Source organism: Haematobia irritans, chromosome 4, assembly GCF_050003625.1.
Source record: "Haematobia irritans isolate KBUSLIRL chromosome 4, ASM5000362v1, whole genome shotgun sequence".
Taxonomy (NCBI): domain Eukaryota; kingdom Metazoa; phylum Arthropoda; class Insecta; order Diptera; family Muscidae; genus Haematobia; species Haematobia irritans.
Genome location: NC_134400.1, coordinates 123,367,071 through 123,390,418, shown reverse-complemented (window position 1 = coordinate 123,390,418; position 23,348 = coordinate 123,367,071). Strand labels below are relative to the sequence as shown.

Genomic DNA, 23,348 nt, shown 5'->3' with positions numbered 1-23,348 from the left:
TCAAAATTTTATTACTATAGAAAATTTTGTCAAAATTTTATTTCTATAGAAAATTATGTGAATTTTTTTATTGAACATTTTTCACAATGTTATTTCTATAGAAAATTTTGTCAAAATTTGATTCCAGTAGGATATGTTGTCAAAATTTTATTCCTTTAGAAAATTTTGTCAAAATTTTATTTGTATAGAAAATTTTATTAAAATTTTATTTCTTTAGAAAATTTTGTTAAAATTTTTTTTCTATAGAAAATGTTGTCAACATTTTATTTATATAGAAAATTTTGTCAAAATTTTATTTTTATAGAAAATTATGTCAAAATTTTGTTTTTATAGAAAATTTTGTCAAAATTTTATTTTTATAGAAAATTTTGTTAAAATATTTTTCAAATTTTTATTTCTATAGAAAATTGTTTTAAATTTTATTTCTATAGTAAATTGAAGTACATCTTAGTTGGAGAGGAATGTTTTATAAAATCTACCAAAACATCAAGAATTCTACCAATCTTTCAAACAGTAAAAAAATCTACCATTTTTGGTAGAATTCTACCAACTATGGTAACCGTGGTAACAATGCCATGAACAAACCCTTTCATTGGATGCCTTTGGAGTATTTGTTTTGGCACGAAACTATGTTGTTTGCACTCCGGGCAAATGACATATACAGAAAATGAGAGCTTTGCAATGAGGTTATGACAGTATTATACGATCCGCATATCCCGAACTACGCTGTCAGTTGTCACTGTTTTCTATTTCAGCAAACATTGCTTTCCCTTTTCAGCAGAGTTTTTGTTGTTTTGGCAAGTTTTTTTGCAGTGTCAACTAACAAGTTTCTTTGGGTGTAAACGGTAAAAATACCTGCAAAACAGCCAACGAAATTTGATGTGTACAAAAACAGCAAAAAGAATTGTAATATATTCGTATGTAGGATTTAAGATGTTACCCGAAGTCTATTTAAAAATATTATTGAATTAAATATTCAGATTTTTGGGTAAATACAGGACATGTTCTTAATATTTATGTTGTTTTTATTGTGTTACGATAGCCTCTAGTTTATCTTTTTTTGTTTGTTTCAGCCAGACTAAAAAATGTTTTAGTGTAATCGAGCTTAAAAAATAGCAGACAAAATTTGCTATTGGAGAAAACAATGATTGATCTCCATTTTTCAGCAGACTTTTTGCTCTTTTAGCAGACTTTTCTGCTATTTTTACTGACAAATTCCTTTGTATGTTAATGCTACCTATACGCAACCTTTGGAATAAAAAGGTTAATGTGTTCAATTTATTGCTTCATGATAAAGTTCTGGAAATTTCATAGCAATATTTTTAGGCTTTGTAATGATTTTGTGATTAGCTACTTAATTCCGATTATATTATTAGAGTAATTATTGAGTGCTGAACAGATTGAAGCAAACAGGCAGGCAAAGCAAGCAGACACTAGCAGCATATAAAAATGATGGTACGTAGGATGAGTTATTGTAAAAAATAAATAAAAAAACTTAAAAAAACACATATGATAATTCATCAAATTAAATGATTAAAATGAAGCGAAGTAAAAATACATATACTATATATAAATAAACACACAAACACATAATATTTTACTATAATTATTTTCAAATAAAAAAGCATAACCACATGAATTTCATATTTCACTTCAATTTTAATATTCGTATAATTGATTTTGATAGACAAATTAAAATTAATTAGAAATTGATCAACATTATTGTGTCAATTGCAACTACAAATATACATGCACACATTGTAACTTGAAAAGTAAAGAGTAATTAGTAATCGTCTTTTTTAATTTTTATGAATTTAACTAGGGATGATTGAATTTTCACATCAGCAAATTTTTACTTTTGATGATTTTGGTGAACTTCAGATCTTCAGCTGTAGACTTAGAAGTTGAAGCGAATTAAAAAATAAACCCCGCGAATTAAAGCGAATTAAAAAATATTTCATTCTATTTATTTGTTCATTCTATAATTTGTGAACCATATCTGTCATAATGGATTATAAATATAAATAGCTTAATATATACACTCAGAGAAGGAGTTGTTTTTGGACGTCGAACCTGTAACATGTTTGTCGCAACAATGTTATTTTCTCGAACATTATGTATCTGATTTCAAAAACCATGTATATGTTTGCCTAAATAACAATATTTTTGCGAGAAAAATGTTCCATGTTCATCGTTCAAAAATAACATTTTGATCTCGAAAATTTTTTTTGGGGTGATCATATTCCTTCTCTGGTTGTAGGCATAACATAATTAAAACTACAAGATTATCCTACAATAATCGAAAATTCCAGTGATAGTTCATTTTATTGTTTATAAGCATACAAAGGCATTTTGATCTTTTGCATTCAGAAATACAATTATTCGTAATGGGATTCAAGTGTGATAATGTGATTGCATTATATTTGCCTGGGAGATCCTATGTGTCTATCGTTAGAGGCCTCCAGCTTTTTAATGTGAATAAATCTTTTGTTTCTCGTACCATTGCTCGTTACCGTGATATTTGTATTAATGCATCGCGTCAAAATTATCTGAGTGGTAGCAAACTTGCTCGTGAGTTGAACATGTCGGACGCAACACATTTTGATTACACCCAGAGAAGGAATATGATCACCTCAAACATGTTTTAAGAGCAAAATGTTATTTTTGGGTGGTGACCATGTAACACGGTTTTCGCAACCATTTTATTTTCTCGAAAATCATGTATCTGATGTTACATGGTCACCATACAAAAATAACATTTTGCTCTTGAAACATGTTTGCGGTGATCATATTTCTTCTCTGCGTGTAGTTTGGACTAAAGTCATTGAAGTTCCAAAAAGTACATGTGCTCGAGGAATTTGTTCGCTAACAAGAAAATAGCCAGTTACCGAATTTGTTTTTCTCCGATGTGATGGCTTTGTTTAAAGGTCATAATTCGTGTAACAGATAGCTGATTCGAACAAAACTTAGCTGATTTTCACTGGAAACTGCGTTCATTTCTCCTTAGATATCTGTACACCAGCATTTCTACTATCCAGGTAAAATACCAAGTTATTGGCATAAGATCTCCTTACTTAAAATCTGAGGGTTTCTATGGTTTATATATATTGGAGCTTTAATACATTTAATCTAATAATTTTTGTACAAATTAATTACAATAAACGTCTGTTGTTAATCACAGAAACGTCACTTTACGAAAATTAAATCTGGCAACACTACACGGATGAAAAAGACTGTTTTTCATATGTTTGGCTATAAACATTATATGTTTGGAACACAAATTTTTAAACACAATATTTTTGAGTGCAAGCATATAATGTTCATAAACTAGCATAACATGTTTGGGACATATATGTTAATATGTTAGAACATATTAAGTTTGGGACATAAAATGTTTGTAAATATAATATGCTTGGATGCAAACATATATTAATTTAGAAATAGGCTATAAACATATATGTGTTTAGTAGATTGGAGCGCTATTTAACAGGGAGCGATATTGAATTAAGTTGGTGGTTGTTGCTTGTTATTACAAAATTAACATTTTATTTTTCCTTGGGCAATTGATCAGCCACTTCTTTGATCCTTACAAACTGTGTGGTCCGTTGTTCGAATCCCCGTCCGGCAAAAGGTAAAATTAAAATAAAAAAAAATCATACAATTGAATAATTTCTTCTACAATGTTTGTATTACAGAAAAAGGTGCTAAGAACTAAAAAATCTCGTGGAAGTGAGAAAGATGTGGGGGAATATACAATTGGGCAGAAACAAAATTTTGAGCATTCAGGTCGAAAACCTATGTTGTTAGCACCTGTATTACCTGTTTATTTTCATAATTCATTATGATTGTAAATATATAAATAAATAAATAAAATTTTGAGCACAATATTGTTTGGGAGAATTTTTTTTAAGCATATAATATTTTTGGGTGCAAAATGCTTCCAAACATATTATATGTTCACATAATAACATATTGTTTTTTGGAAGACAACATTATTGAATTTGGATGCAAAAATACAAAATGTTTGAAACTTAGACTACCCAAACATATATTGTTTAGACTAATATGCTTTCAAACATATTATATATTGGAAGAGATCAAACATATAAATGTTTGGGCAATACCCAAAAATGTATATGCTTGAAGCAAAATATGTTTGGGAGTATATGTTACAGAAGCGATTTTTTGTGAGCGTGTAGCGTGGTTTGCACCGATGAGATGTTCAAATGCTGTATCCAGCACTAAAAGAAACCTATGTTAGCCTCGTGAGTATTTCGATAGCCAGACACTACAAATAAATATTTCATTTAATAATGGATTAACAAAATTAATGAATTTCTAATAAATATTTAATATTTTCTACGCATACATACAAATTGGGAAAATATTAAGCGATTGAATTTGGTGGCAATTGAGATGTGTGTGTGTGTGCATGGTTTTAATTTAAATTGAAAAAATATTTAGTAATATTGCGTATACCGAAAAAACAAAATCTAAAAGGAAGCATGGATCTAGAAACCAGAGTTAAAATGATACTAAATTAGTTCCAGAAAGATGTTTTGTTTTTCTAATCTTAATAAAAGGTAAATTTTCATTTCGTGAAAGCAATGTAAAAGTCAAGGCTTTCAACCGTATTCATAACTGTTTAACAAATTTATGAATATTCATTCATAAACTTTTAATAGTCTTTCATATGGTTAACAACCTCTTCATGAGTTACAAAAACTTGCTGTAAGTCTTACTCTTCTTTATCATTGTTTTAATTTGACATTTTTCACTATATCCTTCCTCTTATGTCTATGAAAGAAAGCATGATAAAATACCTTCAACTGGCTTAGGAAAAATCAGTTTTCGGGGTGTTGCCACTTAGGTTTTCTTACAAACCTCAACCCTGTTCGCAACCCTAGTCTCTCTCCATTTCAAGATGGATACTTGCGTTGATACTTTTATGCCACTAAATATCAATATTACATTTTCATTTCTTGCCAATTTTTTGGTACATTGTGCGACTTTTAAGTTAATTCCTTTTATATTGTAATACATTTTGTAAATGTTGATCCCAAATCCTTTTAAGAGCACAAATGTGATCGATGAATTAACAAATAATTGATTTTATCATGTAAGGAAATTTGTCTATATGTAAACCGTGTTCCTGCCCTGAATTGTAAAGTTCATGTGAAATCGAGATGAAATGATTATGAGAATATTTTAAATTTAATTTGAAACAAGTAATTTCACTATTATATTTAGAAAAACTGATATAAATAAAGGGTGATTTGTTAAGAGCTTGATAACTTTTTTTTAAAAAAAAACGCATAAAATTTGCAAAATCTCATCGGTTCTTTATTTGAAACGTTAGATTGGTCCATGACATTTACTTTTTGAAGATAATTTCATTTAAATGTTGACCGCGGCTGCGTCTTAGGTGGTCCATTCGGAAAGTCCAATTTTGGGCAACTTTTTCGAGCATTTCGGCCGGAATAGCCCGAATTTCTTCGGAAATGTTGTCTTCCAAAGCTGGAATAGTTGCTGGATTATTTCTGTAGACTTTAGACATGACGTAGCCCCACAAAAAATAGTCTAAAGGCGTCAAATCGCATGATCTTGGTGGCCAACTTACCGGTCCATTTCTTGAGATGAATTGTTCTCCGAAGTTTTCCCTCAAAATGGCCATAGAATCGCGAGCTGTGTGGCATGTAGCGCCATCTTGTTGAAACCACATGTCAACCAAGTTCAGTTCTTCCATTTTTGGCAACAAAAAGTTTGTTAGCATCGAACGATAGCGATCGCCATTCACCGTAACGTTGCGTCCAACAGCATCTTTGAAAAAATACGGTCCAATGATTCCACCAGCGTACAAACCACACCAAACAGTGCATTTTTCGGGATGCATGGGCAGTTCTTGAACGGCTTCTGGTTGCTCTTCACTCCAAATGCGGCAATTTTGCTTATTTACGTAGCCATTCAACCAGAAATGAGCCTCATCGCTGAACAAAATTTGTCGATAAAAAAGCGGATTTTCTGCCACTGATTTTGGTAATAAAATTCAATGATTTGCAAGCGTTGCTCGTTAGTAAGTCTATTCATGATGAAATGTCAAAGCATACTGAGCATCTTTCTCTTTGACACCATGTCTGAAATCCCACGTGATCTGTCAAATACTAATGCATGAAAATCCTAACCTCAAAAGAATCACCCTTTACATTTAATTTATATTTGTCTTTATGGAAAAGAATGGCATTTTGTTTTAAATGATTGTGTTAATTTTTGTCGCGAGTGGCACTTTTTGTGCCACCTTTTAGAAATTCTCAATAGTTATTGACCAATCAGACGAATGGAAAAAGGAGTATTCTCAATGAAATCTTTGCATACTTTTAGGTGACCACATGTAGTATAAAAAGTGTGGCATTAGAAGTAATTATTCGGGAATTTTTAAATAAAAATTACTACACTAATATTAGAAAGTGATACGAAAATATTGACACTATAAAAATTAAAATTCACTTTAAAACAAGTAGTTCGTTTACCATAAAAGAGACTTAATGTTGGCGATAACTTGTATAAGGTGTTTTTTTTTACATAACATATGATACCAGTCAGATACCTTTGCACCGCCCCAATATAAGCACCAACGAAACTGTGATATTGTTACATCCTCAAGTTAATTCTCATATAAATGTCAAATTTTTTGCGATTCAATTATAAAATAAATTAAAAAAAGTATAAAATTTCCTAATTAAATTAAAAATAACAAAACATTTACTTTCGAAAGTAAACCATCAAAAGGAAAAAAATATTTTATAACTATTAAAGGCAACTCAATAAACATACATCCATTCAATCGCACTGACTGACGCACTCACCTCGCGAAAACCTATTTGGGAGCAGCAGGATGTTGATACTGCGTATATGCCTCATCGGGTGATGCAGCTGTGCTAGCCTGTTCAGAATCTGTCATTTGCATTGTTGGTATAATTGTAGGTTGTGCATAATATGGATAAGTTGGACTAATATACTGTAATGATGGAGAGAAATTCTAAAAAAAAAGAAACAAAAAAAAAATGAAAACAAACGTCAAAGGTTAACACAAACAAAAAAATTTTAAAATTTTTACCAATTAAATAGACGTAATAAAATGGAAATTAAATATTTATGTATATCACAAACATATATGTAATTACATGTCAATGATGAATTATTTACAATAATGTGTCATTACTTTATAGGATATTTTCAAGGTGAGATTTTCCAAATGATGTGAGTAGGAAAGAGTTTTTTTTTTGACAATATGAGATCAGTAATTTGATAACAATTTATTTAATGTTTGGCTGCAGACCAAAGAATATGCTCTGACGAAGACGAAAAACTATCAAATTGATAGGAAAAGTGATAGCTAACTGGAGAAATATAAAAATTAGAACTCAACCGAAGAATCGGCTTCGGCATGTGGCCAGAAATCGATAATCGGCCTACGGCGTCAAAAGGCCGATTAACCGAAGACGAAGCTTTCTTAATAAATTATTTCATATCGAATTTTCCCAGTACCGAATTTATCCCAGGCAAAACACCCAATACATATAAATCAAAAAGCTCACTGTCAGCCACATGGAAAAACAAGTAAGGAAAGTCTAAAGTCGGGCGGGGCCGACTATATTATACCCTGCACCACTTTGTAGATCTAAATTTTCGATATCATATCACATCCGTCAAATATATTTAAATTATAATAAATTTATAATATATACATTTAAATATCACTCGATCTGGACAGAATTTGATAGACTTCTACAAAATCTATAGACTCAAAATTTAAGTCGGCTAATGCACTAGGGTGGAACACAATGTTAGTAAAAAAATATGGGAAGCATTTAAATCTGAAGCAATTTTAAGGAAACTTCACAAAAGTTTATTTATGATTTATCGCTCGATATATATGTATTAGAAGTTTAGGAAAATTAGAGTCATTTTTACAACTTTTCGACTAAGCAGTGGCGATTTTAAAAGCAAAATGTTGGTATTTTCACCATTTTTGTCCAAATCAGAAAAACATATATATGGGAGCTATATCTAAATCTGAACCTATTTCAACCAAATTTGGCATGCACAGCTACAACGCTAATTCTACTCCCTGTGCAAAATTTCAACTTAATCGGTGTTAAAAATTGGCCCATGTGGTCATATGAGTGTAAATCGGGCGAAAGCTATACATGGGAGATATATCTAAATCTGAACCGATTTCAACCAAATTTGGCACGCACAGCTACAATGCTAATTATACTCTCTGTGCAAAATTTCAACTAAATCGGAGCAAAAAATTTGCCGCTGTGGTCATATGAGTGTAAATCGGGCGAAAGCTATATATGGGAGCTATATCTAAATCTGAACCGATTTCAACCACATTTGGCACGCATAGCTACAATGCTAATTCTACTCCCTGTGCAAAATTTCAATTAAATCTGAGTAAAAGATTGGCCACTGTGGTCATATGAGTGTAAATCGGGCGAACGATATATATGGGAGCTATATCTAAATCTAAACCGATTTCAATAAAATTTGGCACACTTGACTTAGTGTAGTCAATTGCACTCCTAGTGCAAAATTTCAACCGAATTGGGGTAAAACTCTGGCTTCTGGGACCGTATTAGTCCATATCGGGCGAAAGATATATATGGGAGCTATATTTAAATCTGAACCGATTTCAATAAAATTTGGTACACTTGACTATAGCACTAATTGTTCTTCTAAAGATATTGAATTTATATAAAATGTTGTCAAAATTTTGTTTTTATAGGAAATTTTCTCAAAATTTTATTTCTATAGAAAATTTTGTCAAAATTTTATTTCTATAAAAAAAAGTTTTGACCATTATTTCTATAGAAATTTTTGTCAAAATTGTATTTCTATAGAAAATGTTGTCAAAATTTTATTACTTTAATTTTTTGTTGTTTTTTTTAGAAAATTTTTTAAATTTTATGTTTTTTGTTTTTAATTTAAATTTAATTTTAATGTTTTTTTTGAAAATTTTCTCAAAAAAATTTTTATATAGAAAATTTTCTCAAAATTTCATTTCTATAGAAAATTTTGTCAAAATGTAATTTCTATAACAAATTTTTGGGAGAGAATATTTGGCAAAATCTACCAAAACCTGAAGAATTTGACCGATTTACCAAAACAGTAAAAAATCTACCAATTTTTTAGTAGAATTCTACCAATTGTGGCAACCGTGCAAGCGAGACGTCTTTCTTCCGAACGAATATCGAGTTTCAACGGAGAAGATGTACAACAATCTTTTTTTCATTATAATATCATACTGGTGAATTTTTATACCCTCCATCATAGGATGGGGGTATATTAACTTTGTCATTCCGTTTGTAACACATCGAAATATTGCTCTAAGACCCCATAAAGTATATATATTCTGGGTCGTGGTGAAATTCTGAGTCGATCCAAGCATGTCCGTCCGTCCGTCCGTCCGTCCGTCCGTCTGTTGAAATCACGCTAACTTCCGAACGAAACAAGCTATCGACTTGAAACTTGGCACAAGTAGTTGTTATCGATGTAGGTCGGATGGTATTGAAAATGGGCCATATCGGTCCACTTTTACGTATAGCCCCCATATAAAGGGACCCTCAGATTTGGCTTGTGGAGCCTCTAACAGAAGCATATTTCATCCGATCCGGCTCAAATTTGGTATATGGTGTTGGTATATGGTCTCCAACAACCATGCAAAAATTGGTCCACATAGGTCCATAATTATATATAGCGCCCATATAAACCGATCCCCAGATTTGGCTTGCGGAGTCTAAAAGAGAAGCAAATTTCATCCGATCTGGCTGAAATTTGATACATGGTGTTAGTATATGGTCTCTAACAACCGTGCAAAAATTGGTTCACATCGGTCCATAATTATATATAGCCCCCATATAAACCGATCCCCAGATTTGGCTTGCCGAGCCTCAAAGAGAAGAAAATTTCATCCGATCCGGCTGAAATTTGGTACATGATGTTGGTATATGGTCTCTAACAACCGTGCAAAAATTGGTCCATATCGGTCCTTATTATATATAGTCCCCATATAAACCGATCCCCAGATTTGGCTTGTGGAGCCTCTAAGAGAAGCACATTTCATCCGATCCGGCTGAAATTTGGTACATGGTGTTGGTATATGGTCTCTAATGACCATGCAAAAATTGGCCCACATCGGTCCATAATTATATATAGCCCCCATATAAACCGATCCCCAGATTTGGCTTGCGGAGCCTCAAAGAGAAGCAAATTTCATCCGATCCGTCTGAAATTTGGTACATGATGTTGGTATATGGTCTCTAACAACCATGCAAAAATTGGTCCACATCGGTCCATAATTATATATAGACCCCATATAAACCGATCTCCAGATTTGGCTTGCGAAGCCTCAAAGAGAAGCAAATCGCATCCGATCCGGCTGAAATTTGGTACATGGTATTGGTATATGATCTCTAACAACCGTGCAAAAATTGGTTCACATCGGTCCATAATTATATATAGCGCCCATATAAACCGATATCCAGATTTGGCTTGCGGAGCCTCAAAGAGAAGCAAATTTCATCCGATCCGGCTGAAATTTGGTACATGGTGTTGGTATATGGTCTCTAACAATCATGCAAAAATTGGCCCACATCGGTCCATAATTATATATAGCCCCCATATAAACCGATCCCCAGATTTGGCAGAATTTTATTTCTATAGAAAATTTTGTCAAAATTTTATTTCTATAGAAAATTTTGTTCAAATTTTATTCGGTTCATAATCATGGTTGCCACTCGAGCCAAAAATAATCTACCACGATTTTATTTCTATAGAAAATTTTGTCAAAAGTTTATTTCTATAGAAAATTTTGTTAAAATTTTATTTCTGTAGAAATTTTTGTCAAAATTTTCTTTCTATAGAAAATTTTGTCAAAATTTTTATTTCTATAGAAAATTTTGTGAAAATTTTATTTCTATAGAAAATTTTGTTAAAATGTTATTTCTGTAGAAAATTTTGTACAAATTTTATGTCTACTTTGTCAAACTGAATTATATACGTATTGGATCGATCTTTTTTGATTTAATATATACCACGTATGGACTTACATACAATTTAGAAGATGGTGTTAGGAGGTTTTAAGATACCTTGCCATCGGCAAGCGTTACCGATACTTAAGTAATTCGATTGTGGATGGCAGTGTTTAGAAGAAGTTTCTACGCAATCCATGATGGAGGGTACATAAGCTTCGGCCTGGCCGAACTTACGGCCGTATATACTTGTTTAAACTAAAAAGTCTGTAAGATTTAAAAGAATATTCTAAAACTTGGTCTGCATTACTTTTTATGCCTTTGTTCAAAAAATATGCCAATATTGAAGTAAAATATGCCAAACATCTTTGTCTCGTTCAGTTGGGTTCAAAAGCATGTGCATCACTGGCTTAAGTTCAGCTCTATATCATATACAGTGTGGCTGATAACATATATATATTGCAACCAACTTAAGGTTGCTATTATTCCTCGTCTGACAGCTATATTCCAGTAACAGTTTATTTTATTGTTTACAAGCTTACAAAAGCATTTTGATCTATTCCATTCAGAAATAAAGTTTGATTACTTTATATTTGGATGGAAAACCCCAAGTTGAACCCTCCAGTCTTTAAATGTGAATAAAATCTCGTACCATTGCACATTATCGATCTACTGACAGTTTTCGGTTAGGTGAGGTTAGGTATAGTGCAGCCGGATATTTCAGGCGCACTTAGATTATTCAGTCCATTGTGATACCACAGTTGTGAACTTTTCTCTTAGATTCAATAATTCAGTTAATTTAAGGGCGATTTTTTAAAATCAAAAATGTGCTTCTTTATTTTAAGGAAAATCTACCTTAGCTCAAAGACATGCGATTTTAACGGAGGGACGCACAAACTTACAAAATGTGTGTCCTAAATTTAATGAAAAAAAAATTTGAAGCAAATATTATAAACTTTCTTTTAATTAAAATTTCATTATTGTAAAGAAATTTGTCCTTAATATTTTGTAAATTGTGCATTATAAAATTTTAAAATCAGGTAAATATTTTTTTCAGTGTAGATATGACTAAAAGGCAAATTACATTATACGGATGAGTTGTATAGGCAATCATAAATTATTTGGAATTATATTTAATAGCATTGGATATTGGGTATTCTCGGTCATTACGTCGCCAGCAATGAAGTTAAAAACTTACTATGATATGTCGTCGATAAAAATGGGTCGTCTTCATTCTTTGGTCGAGACCTTTTATGCTCTATGTAATTAAAACATATATCTATGAAAAAGCCATATATATTTTTTTGGAATAACTCTTTCGAACGCATCATTGAAGAAAGTCCTTGAAATTATTCCATGTTTAAAAATTTTTAAATAATAATAATAATTTCTACCGATGAATATTTAATTGTGGTATTATATAATATTGAATATATCATATTAAATAAGTTATATCTGTTACATTGGTCCCTCGTCAAGGACGAGAAGAACAGTGCATAATATACAGAAGTACTTACCGAATTGCCAATTTGCAATGTGGCCAATTGTGGCATCATTGCGCCATATGGAACGCCTGTATCGCCGCTAACCATCATCGATATGCCGCGTGGTTGAACCTGATTGACAGCATCTGGTTTATAGGAAGCAACGCCCAATTGTGGAGCTGTGGCCATTTGCATATACTACATGGCAATGAGTGTGTGTGCGTGTGTAAATAAATAAAACAACAATAACAACATATTGTAATTAACTTAAACATTCATAAATTATTTATAGTAATTGTATGTTCATTAAACAGAATGGTTATACAGCATATAGTAAATACATTTGCATATGGATATCTAGCAAGTATAATAGGTCATACATATGAATGTCATAGGCACATATCTGTATGATATAAGGGAGAAAAGTGAACGATATTTGTTTGCATATAAAGAGTGATTATAGTATTTTACTACGAGTATATAACATTGTCGATTTACTCGATCAAATAACGTCGGAAATTCCATTGCCCGACTTTGGCTACACACAAAAAAATTTCACGAAAATTTTTCCAATTAAAATTTTAATTGAGTTTTAAAAAATATTCAATTAAAAATTTAATTGATTCCACAATTTTTTTTAATTGAAACAAAAATCAATCACAAAAATAATAGTATCAATTAATTTTTTAATTGGATCAATTAACTTTTTAATTGACCTTCAATTAATTTTTTAATTGATACTATCATTTCTGTGATTGAAGACATTTCAATTAAAAATTAATTGGATCAATTAATTTCGTGATTGAATCAGAAAAAAATTTTTTTGTGTGTAGTAAACAGTACTAATACATGGACAGAAAACATATGTGTTTGTGACTCATTATTTGTAGGTGCAATCATGATATATTCACAAACTACCCAGTAAAAAAATTGAGAGTTCTTCTAAAGGCATCACTTTAAAAGCACTTCCAAAGATGTCCATTATTTTAACTACACAGGAAGTTCTTTTAATTCATTTTTTTTTATAACTCGAAAAAATGCTAAATCCATTCTAGAAAAATGGCGAATTGTTGAAAGTATTTGACGTCAAACATTTCAGACAAGCGCTAGAAAGCATTAAAAATCGTGAAAAAACTAAAAGTTGTTTATTTGGAAAAATATGACAAAATTATTTAATTCACATCCAAAACACGGATTACGGATGGAAATTCAGTGCAACAGCTGTTGAAATGGTGGACATCCGTGCTATGACAAGCCCATGTTAAATTCATCGCTTCTTTTGCCCAACTTCCGGATCCTAAAAGAACATTTTCACTACTTTTTGGCGACGCTTTTTTTTTGCTGGGTACACTGAAAAAAAGCATGTGAAACTGCGTGTATGTTGCTTCGGAAAGCTGTGTTATGTGTTTATTTGATTTTGTTTGCATCGGCTCATGGGCGCCCCAAACAATGCTATATAAATGTAACTTATAACGATAATTGTTTGTTGATGACAATAACAGTTACGTATGTTAGCCCAGTGGATAGTGTGTTGGCTTACAAACTGTATGGTCCTCGGTTTGATTCTCCGCCCAGGCCAAAGGTAAAACATTAACAAATTTATACAATTGAATAATTTCTTCAACACTTTTTGTATTACTGAAAAGGGTGCTAAGAACTAAAAAATCTCGTGGAAATAAGAAAGATGTGAGGGAATATGCATTTTCAGTGAAAAGTTAAAGAAAATTAAAAAAAATAAATATTTTCAAATTCTAGCACCACTGTTTTTAATTACTTCATACACCTTCAACAAAATCACCTCTGTAACATGTACTCCCAAACATATTGTACTTCAATCATATATGTTTTCAGAATGTATTAACAAAAATTGTAAGCATATCATTTTTTTTTCTTTTCTATGTTTTTCGTCGCAATCTTTATTTTTTCCTATATTTTCTATAGACATTATATTTAACATAACATTATATTTAATAACATAACAAACATAATATGTTCTAACATATTAACATATATGACGCAAACATCATATACTAGTTTATAAACATTATATGCACTGAAAAAAAAAACAGACTCGGTTCCAAAGATTTTGTCTTTACTTTAAAAATGTTGGTATTGAGTCCGAGCCAAATAAGCGGAGAATACAAATAAGGACACTTTTAAGACGCAATTCTCTTTTAAATTTGGGTTTTATGTACTTGCTTCTAGGAAGCAAATTTTATTTTTCGTTTTTTTTCAGCTTGTTTCCCTCATATGCTATCAAAGTCCTTTAAAAACGAGTTAACGACAACTTTATTTTCCAAATTCAGACTCGACTTCCAGTAGAAACATGCTATGTTTCAAGTAAAAAACGTCTTTAAAATAAAGTGTTGAAAACGTGTCCTATACATCAAAGATTTTTTGCATTGTAGTCAATATGCAAAAAGACAACAAATTTAAAGACAATTTCATTAATTTTAAAGAATTTTTCTGAATTATTAAAGTCAAGTTGACCTTAGCCCAAAAATGATTTCTTTCATGTTATGATACCCATTTTTAAGTTAAATCACTTAATTATACAGACAATACGACTTCATTGAAAAGTTTATCGGCTTTTGGACAAGGAAAAAAAACGTTCTATTAAAGAAATGCGTCTTCTATGCTAAGCAAACTGTGCATTCGTATTTTAAAGACATGAAATCTTTGACCTTACGACAATATTTTTTTCAGTGTGCTTGCACTTAAAAATAATGTACAAAAAATTTGAGTTCAAAACATATAATTTTTGCACCGAAACATATGAAAATCAGTCTTTTTAGTCCGTGTACGTTATACAGCCTAGTGAACACAGAAATACGGGCGCGAATATGTAATGAAAATTTCCCTTTGCATTATTAACACGTTGCTTAATTACAGGCATTGTGTGCTGAAGTGCATGTGTAAATTCTCAGATATGTCGAATTAAAATGTGCGTTTTATGAACGCCATTTCTGGCGTAACCGAAATTTTCCCAACGGGAAAATGCAGTTTATTTGACCTTGTAAATTTTAAATGTTTAAGAATTTACCATATTTTTTATAAATATATACATTTATATAAATATAAAAAATTTTCGTAACTTATATCGGACAATAAAAAAATGCAACTACACGGACGAAAAAGACTGTTTTTCATATGTTTGGGTGTAAAAATTATATGTATCGAACTCAAATTTTTAACAGAATATTTATGAGTGCAAGCATATAATGTTCATAAACTAGCATGTTTGGGACATATATGTTAATATGTTACAGCATATTATGTTTGGGACATAAAATGCTTGTAAATATAAAATGCTTGGATGCAAACATAGATTAATTTAGAAATAGCCTATAAGCATATATGTGTTTAGAAAGAGAGACCTACAGAGTATGCTGCAAGTAAAATAATGGAAGTAACCAATTGGCGCCTTAAAAATATATATACACAAAGAAAATTTCATTAATTTTTTTTTCTACCAGTGTATGCCTAAGTTGAAACATAATATGTTTGAACAATACAAACAATATTTTGTTTGGACCAATTCTGAAAATATATATGCTTGAAGCAAAATGTGTTTGGGTCATATGTTACGGAAGCGATTTTTTGACTACATTATCATGTAGCTCCTTTAGGCTTCAACTATCAGTTAACAAAATGTAAATTTCTCTCCCGTTGACTTTAACTGAACAATTGTCAGCAGGATTACAGATATATTCCTTTACACTACTGGAAATTCATTGAAATAGGCGTAAAAATTATTCCCAATCTACATAGTCGAAATTTATTGTTTTTATACCCTCCACCATAGGATGGGGGGTATATTAACTTTGTCATTCCGTTTGTAACACATCTAAATATTTCTTTAAGACCCCATAATGTATATATATTATGGGTCGTGGTGAAATTCTGAGTCGATCTGAGCATGTCCATCCGTCCGTCCGTCAGTCTGTTGAAATCACGCTAACTTCCGAACGAAACAAGCTATCGACTTGAAACTTGGCACAAGTAGTTGTTATTGATGTAGGTCGGATGGTATTGCAAATGCGCCATATCGGTCCACTTTTAGCCCCTATATAAACGGACCCTCAAATTTGGCTTGCGAATCCTCTAAAAGAAGCAAATTTCATCCGATCCGGCTGAAATTTGGTACAGGGTGTTTGTATATGGTCTCTAACAACCATGCAAAAATTGGTCCACATATAAACCGATCCCCCGATTTGGCTTGCGGAGCCTCTAAGAGAAGCAAATTTCATCCGATCCGGCTGAAATTTGATACATGATGTAGGTATATGGTCCCTAATGACCATGCAAAAATTGGTCAACGTCGGTCCATAATTATATATATATAAACCGATCACCAGATTTGACCTCCGGAGCCTCTTGGAAGACCAAAATTCATCTGATTCAGTTCAAATTTGGTACGTAGTGTTAATATATGGCCTCAAACACCCAATCAAAAATTGTTCGAAATCGGTCCATAATTATATATAGGCCCCATACAAACCGATCCCCAAATTTGACCTCCGGAGCCCCTTGGAAGAGCGAAATTCATCCGATTCGGTTGAAATTTGGTACGTGATGTTAGTATATTGTATTCAACAGCCATGCAGGAATTGGTTCATATCAGTCTATAATTATATATAGCTCCCATATAAACCGATCCCCAGATTTGACCTCCGGTGCCTTATGGAGAAGCAAAACTCATCCGATCTGGTTGAAATTTGATACGTAGTGGTAGTATATGATATTTAACAACCATGCTAAAAGTGGTCCATATCAGTCCATAATCATATATAGCCCCCATATAAACCGATCCCGAGATTTGGTTTTGGAACCTCTTGGAGGAGCAAATTTCAAGAGAGTCAGTGGAAATTTGATACATTGTGCTAGTATATGACCGTTAACAGCCATGTCTCAGATAAATAGATCCCCAATCACACAAAAATTAGTCCATATCAAGTTCATAATTGTATATAGCCCCCACATAAGCGACCCCCATATTTCAATTCTGGCTCTCTACGCATCGTGCAAAAAGTCCATATCGATTCGTAATTATTAGTAGACTTACCTATACATAACTTTTTTGTCTAATATATACCACAATTTGGAAAACGATGTTAAGAAGTTTTAACAAGTAATTCGATTGTGGATGACATTCTTTCGTAGAAGTTTCTACGCAATCCATGGTGGAGGGTACATAAGATTCGGCCTGGCCGAACTTACGGCCGTATATACTTGTTCTGTATAGCTTCCAAAAATGTTCAAGCTAAACTCACCTGATCATCTACCTGAGTGATCGGTTGTGTCATCATGTAACCGGGAATCCATTGTGAACCAGCCATTGGATAACCACCCACCTGGGGTGCACCGAATCGTGAATAAGGGACACCTATAGGTGTTCCCATATTTACACTAACACCATTCTGTTGCATTGCATTAGGATCATAGGCCACCGGTATACCCTCAGCCGAAACTTCACGCCATGTTCGTCCGCTTTGATCGGGAGCCTTGAAGAGATTCTTCTTTTTGGGACCACCATCGGCAAATTTAACTAGAAGTGGATCTTTGGCACCAGGAATAGTTTGACCATTAAACATGGATATGATGTGTTCACATTTTTCACGACTTTCCATACGGGCAAATCCAACACCTGTTGCAGGAAATTTTCGAAGAAATAACAATATTATTTATTACATTTGTGAAAAATAAAGAAAAAATATTTAGGATGGTATTTCAGAAAGGTATAAAAGCAATTTTAATTATCTCCATTTTGTTATATATAACGGATATAACGGAACAGAGATTCAATTTAATTAATTCAAGTCACTAGATTTACTTTTGTGTTAATTGAATGTAATAAATTTAATTGAAAAAAGTCACTTAAAACTAATACCCCTCAATGCCATGCAATATAATTTATTTAAAACCCAAGGTTAGTATACAAATAGGATACAGTTTTTATGTTCGCTTTTATACCTTTTACACCATTAACCCTTATATTATGTTGGGGTCATTTGATGACCCACATCGTATTTTTCATCAGCCCATTTTTTACTATTGGAAAATAAATAAAAGTTCTTACTAGTCAGTGCATGAATTGTTGACATGTACCGAATTCTTGCTGAGTAGTAAGAACCTTTAATTATATTCCAACAGTAAGAAATGCTCTGATGAAAAATATGATGTGGGTCATTCAATGACCCCAACATGATATAAGGGTTAAGAAAAAATGAACTCTCAGTTACTATCTCTATAATAACTGTTAGGAGGAACAAGTTTCATAAATTTAATAATTTACCCTTTGAATTCATTTGAGCATCACGTAAAATTCTTGTGGACACCACCTGGCCATATTTCGACAGCATGCCCTCCAAATCGGTCTCCTTGAAGCTAGGTGGTAAATTTGCTATATACAAGTTTGTGGGATCCTGTTCTTGTTGCTGTATTGCAAAGAGTTACGGTGGTCCAGATGTTACAGATGGCATTGTTCGTGTTATTTAGTTTGCGGTAGTTTTTTTTTAATGAAAAAACAGGTGTAGTTGGAAGGAGTTGTAGGTGGTGAAATTTGAAATAAAATAAAAAGGTGTGTATTTGCAAAGGTTAAAGGATGAAAATAATTGTTGTTGCATAGTTTTTCATTTGGCCGCACACATTTTCGTTGTTTTGTTTTTTTAGTGTGTTGATAACAATTACGCACAGATATAAAAGAGCATTTTGTTATTTGCACAATTGTACATTTATTTGTTTTTGTTTGTGTTTTTGAAGCATTTAATGCATATGTATAAGAATGGAATAAGGCAGTATGCAGTGTGCATGGGGATGTGTATTCAGTATTATATGGGTGTGTAGAATGCAGTTAGATGTATTCACATGTACATTGTTGTTGTATAATGATTTTTAGTTGAGAGAGAGAGAGAGAGAAAACCACGGTGGTCGTAGTAATGAGTTTCGTTTTCAGTAGATTTTAAAACACATAAAGAGAAGTTGTATTCGTTGAAAGATGCCAAAAAAGAACAACACGACATTGTGCGAATGTTTTATTCAGTAGTGTTTTGTGTCGTTTTTTTTCATTTAATTTCCATTTGCCAAAGCATTGTACGAACAATCGTGGGTAACAATAAAAGAGAGAGAGAGAGAGAAAAGAGAAAATATGGTATATGTTAGTTCATGTCCTTTCTATTAATACATAATAGACTTAATTTTCCTAAATTAAAGTGAGTGTTTAAAACTGTGTTGTGAATGATGTATGTCGATTTGTGTGAGAGGTGTGCTGCATGTTAGTATATTTTAACAAGTATGGGACAATCATTTTATAGAAAAATACTAACAGAGCAGGAAAATTAGCTAAAAATTGAATTTGATTTTAATCGTTAAAATCAATTTATATTATATACTAAAAATGATGTATTTTGCATCATGTTTATATCCAGTATAAACTTATGCACCGATTACTTCTTGAGGATATATAAGTCAAAGTTATTGTCCGATTTATAAAAATTTTGAATCTGGCATTATTTCCAAAAAAAAATCCTATATCCCATATTGGCAGAACTCAGATTGCATGTGATATAACTGAGAAAGTATACAGTTTATAAGATCCATGCACGAAATTTGGGGAAAACGAAAACTGTCAGCACCACGAGTGCGGCGTTTACGTATTTCGGATGTGGATCCACATCGCTTACCTGTAGAAGGGTAAAATGACCACACGGCTGTAATATAGGTGGGAACGTGAGTGATATTTATGAATAAACCGATCCACCCTTCTTACTTCATGAGGATATACAAGTTACATTTTTCAAAATTTCACATAAATCGGACTTTATGTGAAATTTTGAATATGATGTAATTTTGCAAAAGTTGGAAATGCCGTATTGGCACACCGCAGATTCACATTTAAAAATTCCGTGTAGCACATTCTGCACGAAAGAAGCGCGATGAATGCTGTATTTGCTCACTCCGCATAACTAGCGAAAATCTGGGACCATTTCAGAGTTGACTGCTGTTTAAGCTTAATAAAAGGCACAGTTGCCGACACGTGAATCTATCAGTACAGACCGGAGTTATAGTAATAGTCGAAACAATAGACTGTATTCGGTGAACGTGCTCCCAAGAAAGCGGTGACTTTTCAATTTGTGATTTGTCTTATCTTTGCAGGAAAGAAAGTTCCATTTGACTAAGGTCAACTTGGCTTTAATAATTCAGAAAAATTAATTAAATCGTCTTTAAACTTGATGACTTTTGTTATCTTGACTACAAAGCAAAAAAGCGTTTAAAAATAGGATATGTTTATTCGATACTTTATTTTAAAGGCGTATTTTATTTGAAACATAGCAACTATCTACTTAAATTCGAGTTTGAATTTTGACATTTAAGTTGTCGTTAACACGTTTTTAGCATATGAAGATAAAGGCTGAAAAAACAAATGAATTAAAGTATGTTTCCTAGAATCAAGTACGCAATACTCAAATTTTAAAGAGAATTGTGTCTTAAAAGTAGCCTTTCTTCAATTCTCCGCTTCTTTAGCTTGGAATCAATACCAAAATCATTTGTGCTATTTTAAGTGTGTTTACATATATCATTTTCATCGAAAATTGGTAGTTCAGTGGAGTAACCAGATTTACACACTTATGAATATTTTTTTTGCATTCTTTCAGGTGGTACATGTCTCTTGCTTGCAAAAGTAGTATTGCACGCGTTAACTCCATTATTTGTTTTTAGTCCAAATTATATTTTTAAAATGGAATTAATTAAAACGTGGCACAAAATTATCAACACTTGAAAAAATTGGCATAACAATAACACCGGTAGTTACGTGCCTAGCGTGTGCTATATTTATGAGTACTACTGTACCTCTTTAAATTATTCATTTTCTTTTTATTCATATGACCAAAGCTCGGCTAAACTCATCCCTTTGAGAGCAATCCATGTTGGAATTACTGCAGCTTGTTCATTCAAAATTACTGCCTTATGTGCATTTTTCCTGCCCTGTGTTATAATTTTCGGAGCCTATGTATAAAGGTGTCAATATGTACATGTATGAATGTGAACAGGATTATGTGGTAGTATGCATAAGAGAAGAGAATGTTAATGGAGATTATCTACCTAACTTATATAGTTCTCGTCATTTTTATGTGTGGCTATATAAAGGAAATGTGTGAATTGTAGTAACTGCACTCATTTGGGTTTTATAGCTTTTGCATATACACTCAAAAAACCCTATCCGAAACAAACACACACACACACACACACACACACATGTAAACCAACAAAAAACTGCAAATAGGTTTAAATTGCACTGGAATGTATTTTAATGTAATTGTTTGTAATTTTTTTACGTGTGTGTGCGTGTGTATTGTTAGTTTTTGTATCTGGTTCTATACATGTTGGTGCTGAGCATGTATGCAAAATTTATAAGTGCTTTTTAATTAGTAAAAAAATACACTTAATGTTAAAAGTACATTAAATAATAGTAGCTGTAGTAGTTACAGAACAACACAAAATGTTCCAAGTACTTTAATTATAAATATGAAAAGCTATGGCTAACACACAGTTAGTAGATGTAAAGTATAAAGCTTTTACACGTATGTACCTTTATTTGATGCGAACACATCTGTCATTACGAAGTTTTGGCTCGCAAAGTTACAATAATGAGTTATTTCATTTGGATTGAGTTTTTCTATGAAAAAGTACTTAAGCAGTATTTATAGTTAACCGGATTGTGGGCTTGTATACAATCTTGACTGGGGAGAGTGAATGCACCGACACTAGGTTTTACGGTAGAATGTTGCATGTTTTTTTTATATATATATATAAAAGTACTTTAAAACGTTTGTGTTGTTATAAACAATTAAGCTTAATGTTAGTTTAAAAATTTTCAAATGTAAAATTTAAAAAGTTATATGTTCGCGACGGTTGTGGAAACCCCATATGGGAGAGTTATGAGTTTGAACATTAAATGACCAAAATAAATTCAATATTTATATTATATCTACATTTTATTTATTAACGAACGTGGACAGGCTGCCGAGGTAAAAACAACACTAAGCTATAACAAATTTCAGTTGAATAGGGCCATTTTAGAAGGCTGTCTTATGATTACTAAGAAACATACAATAACCCAGCAAAAAAATTTGGAAGTACTTCTAAAGGCACAACTTTAAAAGCACTTCCAAAAATGTCCTTCCAGAGATGTTCTTTATTTTAGCTACTCAGGAAGTTCTTTTAATTCAATTTTTTATAACTCGCTGTTTTCATACTTTTAAAGGGCAAATTTAACATTTTTTGTTTCAAATATCTTAAAAACAGGGTAAGGATTAATAAAATGGTATAAATTTCTAAATTCATTCTAGAAAAATTGTGAAATTTTGAAAATACTTGAGGTCAAGGGTTTCAGACAAGCGTTAGATTGCATTAAAAATCATAAAAACTTATTAAAAGTAATTATTTGGGTTTCAGACAAGCGTTAGATTGCATTAAAAATTATAAAAAATTATAAAAAGTAATTATTTGTCAAAATACCACAAAATTTTTTAATTCACATCCAAAACACTGAATTCGGATCACATCTAAAGAAGTGGTGCATATTGAGTGCAACGGCTGTGGATATGGTGAACATCCGTCCTATGACAAGCCCCTGTTAAATTCATCGCTTCTACGCCAATTTTGCACCACTTCCGGATCCAAAAAGAACATTTTCACTACTTTTTTGGCGACGCTTTTTTTGCTGGGTACATAGCATATTTAGGACATACGTAGATTTCAGCAGATTTCACCTAGATCAAGAATATTTTATCTATACCAGGTCTGATCAAAAAATAACTGTAATTTT

At 32.0% G+C, this 23,348-nt stretch overlaps 1 protein-coding gene across 12 annotated transcripts in view; it reads right to left on the bottom strand.

Moving 5' to 3' along the window:
- The window catches only part of LOC142237055 (protein alan shepard-like), a 1,108,257-nt gene that overhangs the window by 17,781 nt on the left and 1,067,128 nt on the right, over positions 1–23,348 (bottom strand). For all 12 annotated transcript variants that reach the window (XM_075308393.1, XM_075308391.1, XM_075308390.1 and 9 more), the window contains 4 exons: positions 18,816–18,957; positions 17,794–18,167; positions 12,554–12,718; positions 6,864–7,036 (listed from right to left, as the gene is read on the bottom strand). In XM_075308393.1, coding sequence (XP_075164508.1) covers positions 6,875–7,036; positions 12,554–12,718; positions 17,794–18,167; positions 18,816–18,957 — 843 coding nt within the window. In that variant the 3' untranslated portion in view covers positions 6,864–6,874. The remainder of the gene's footprint in view (positions 1–6,863; positions 7,037–12,553; positions 12,719–17,793; positions 18,168–18,815; positions 18,958–23,348) is intronic.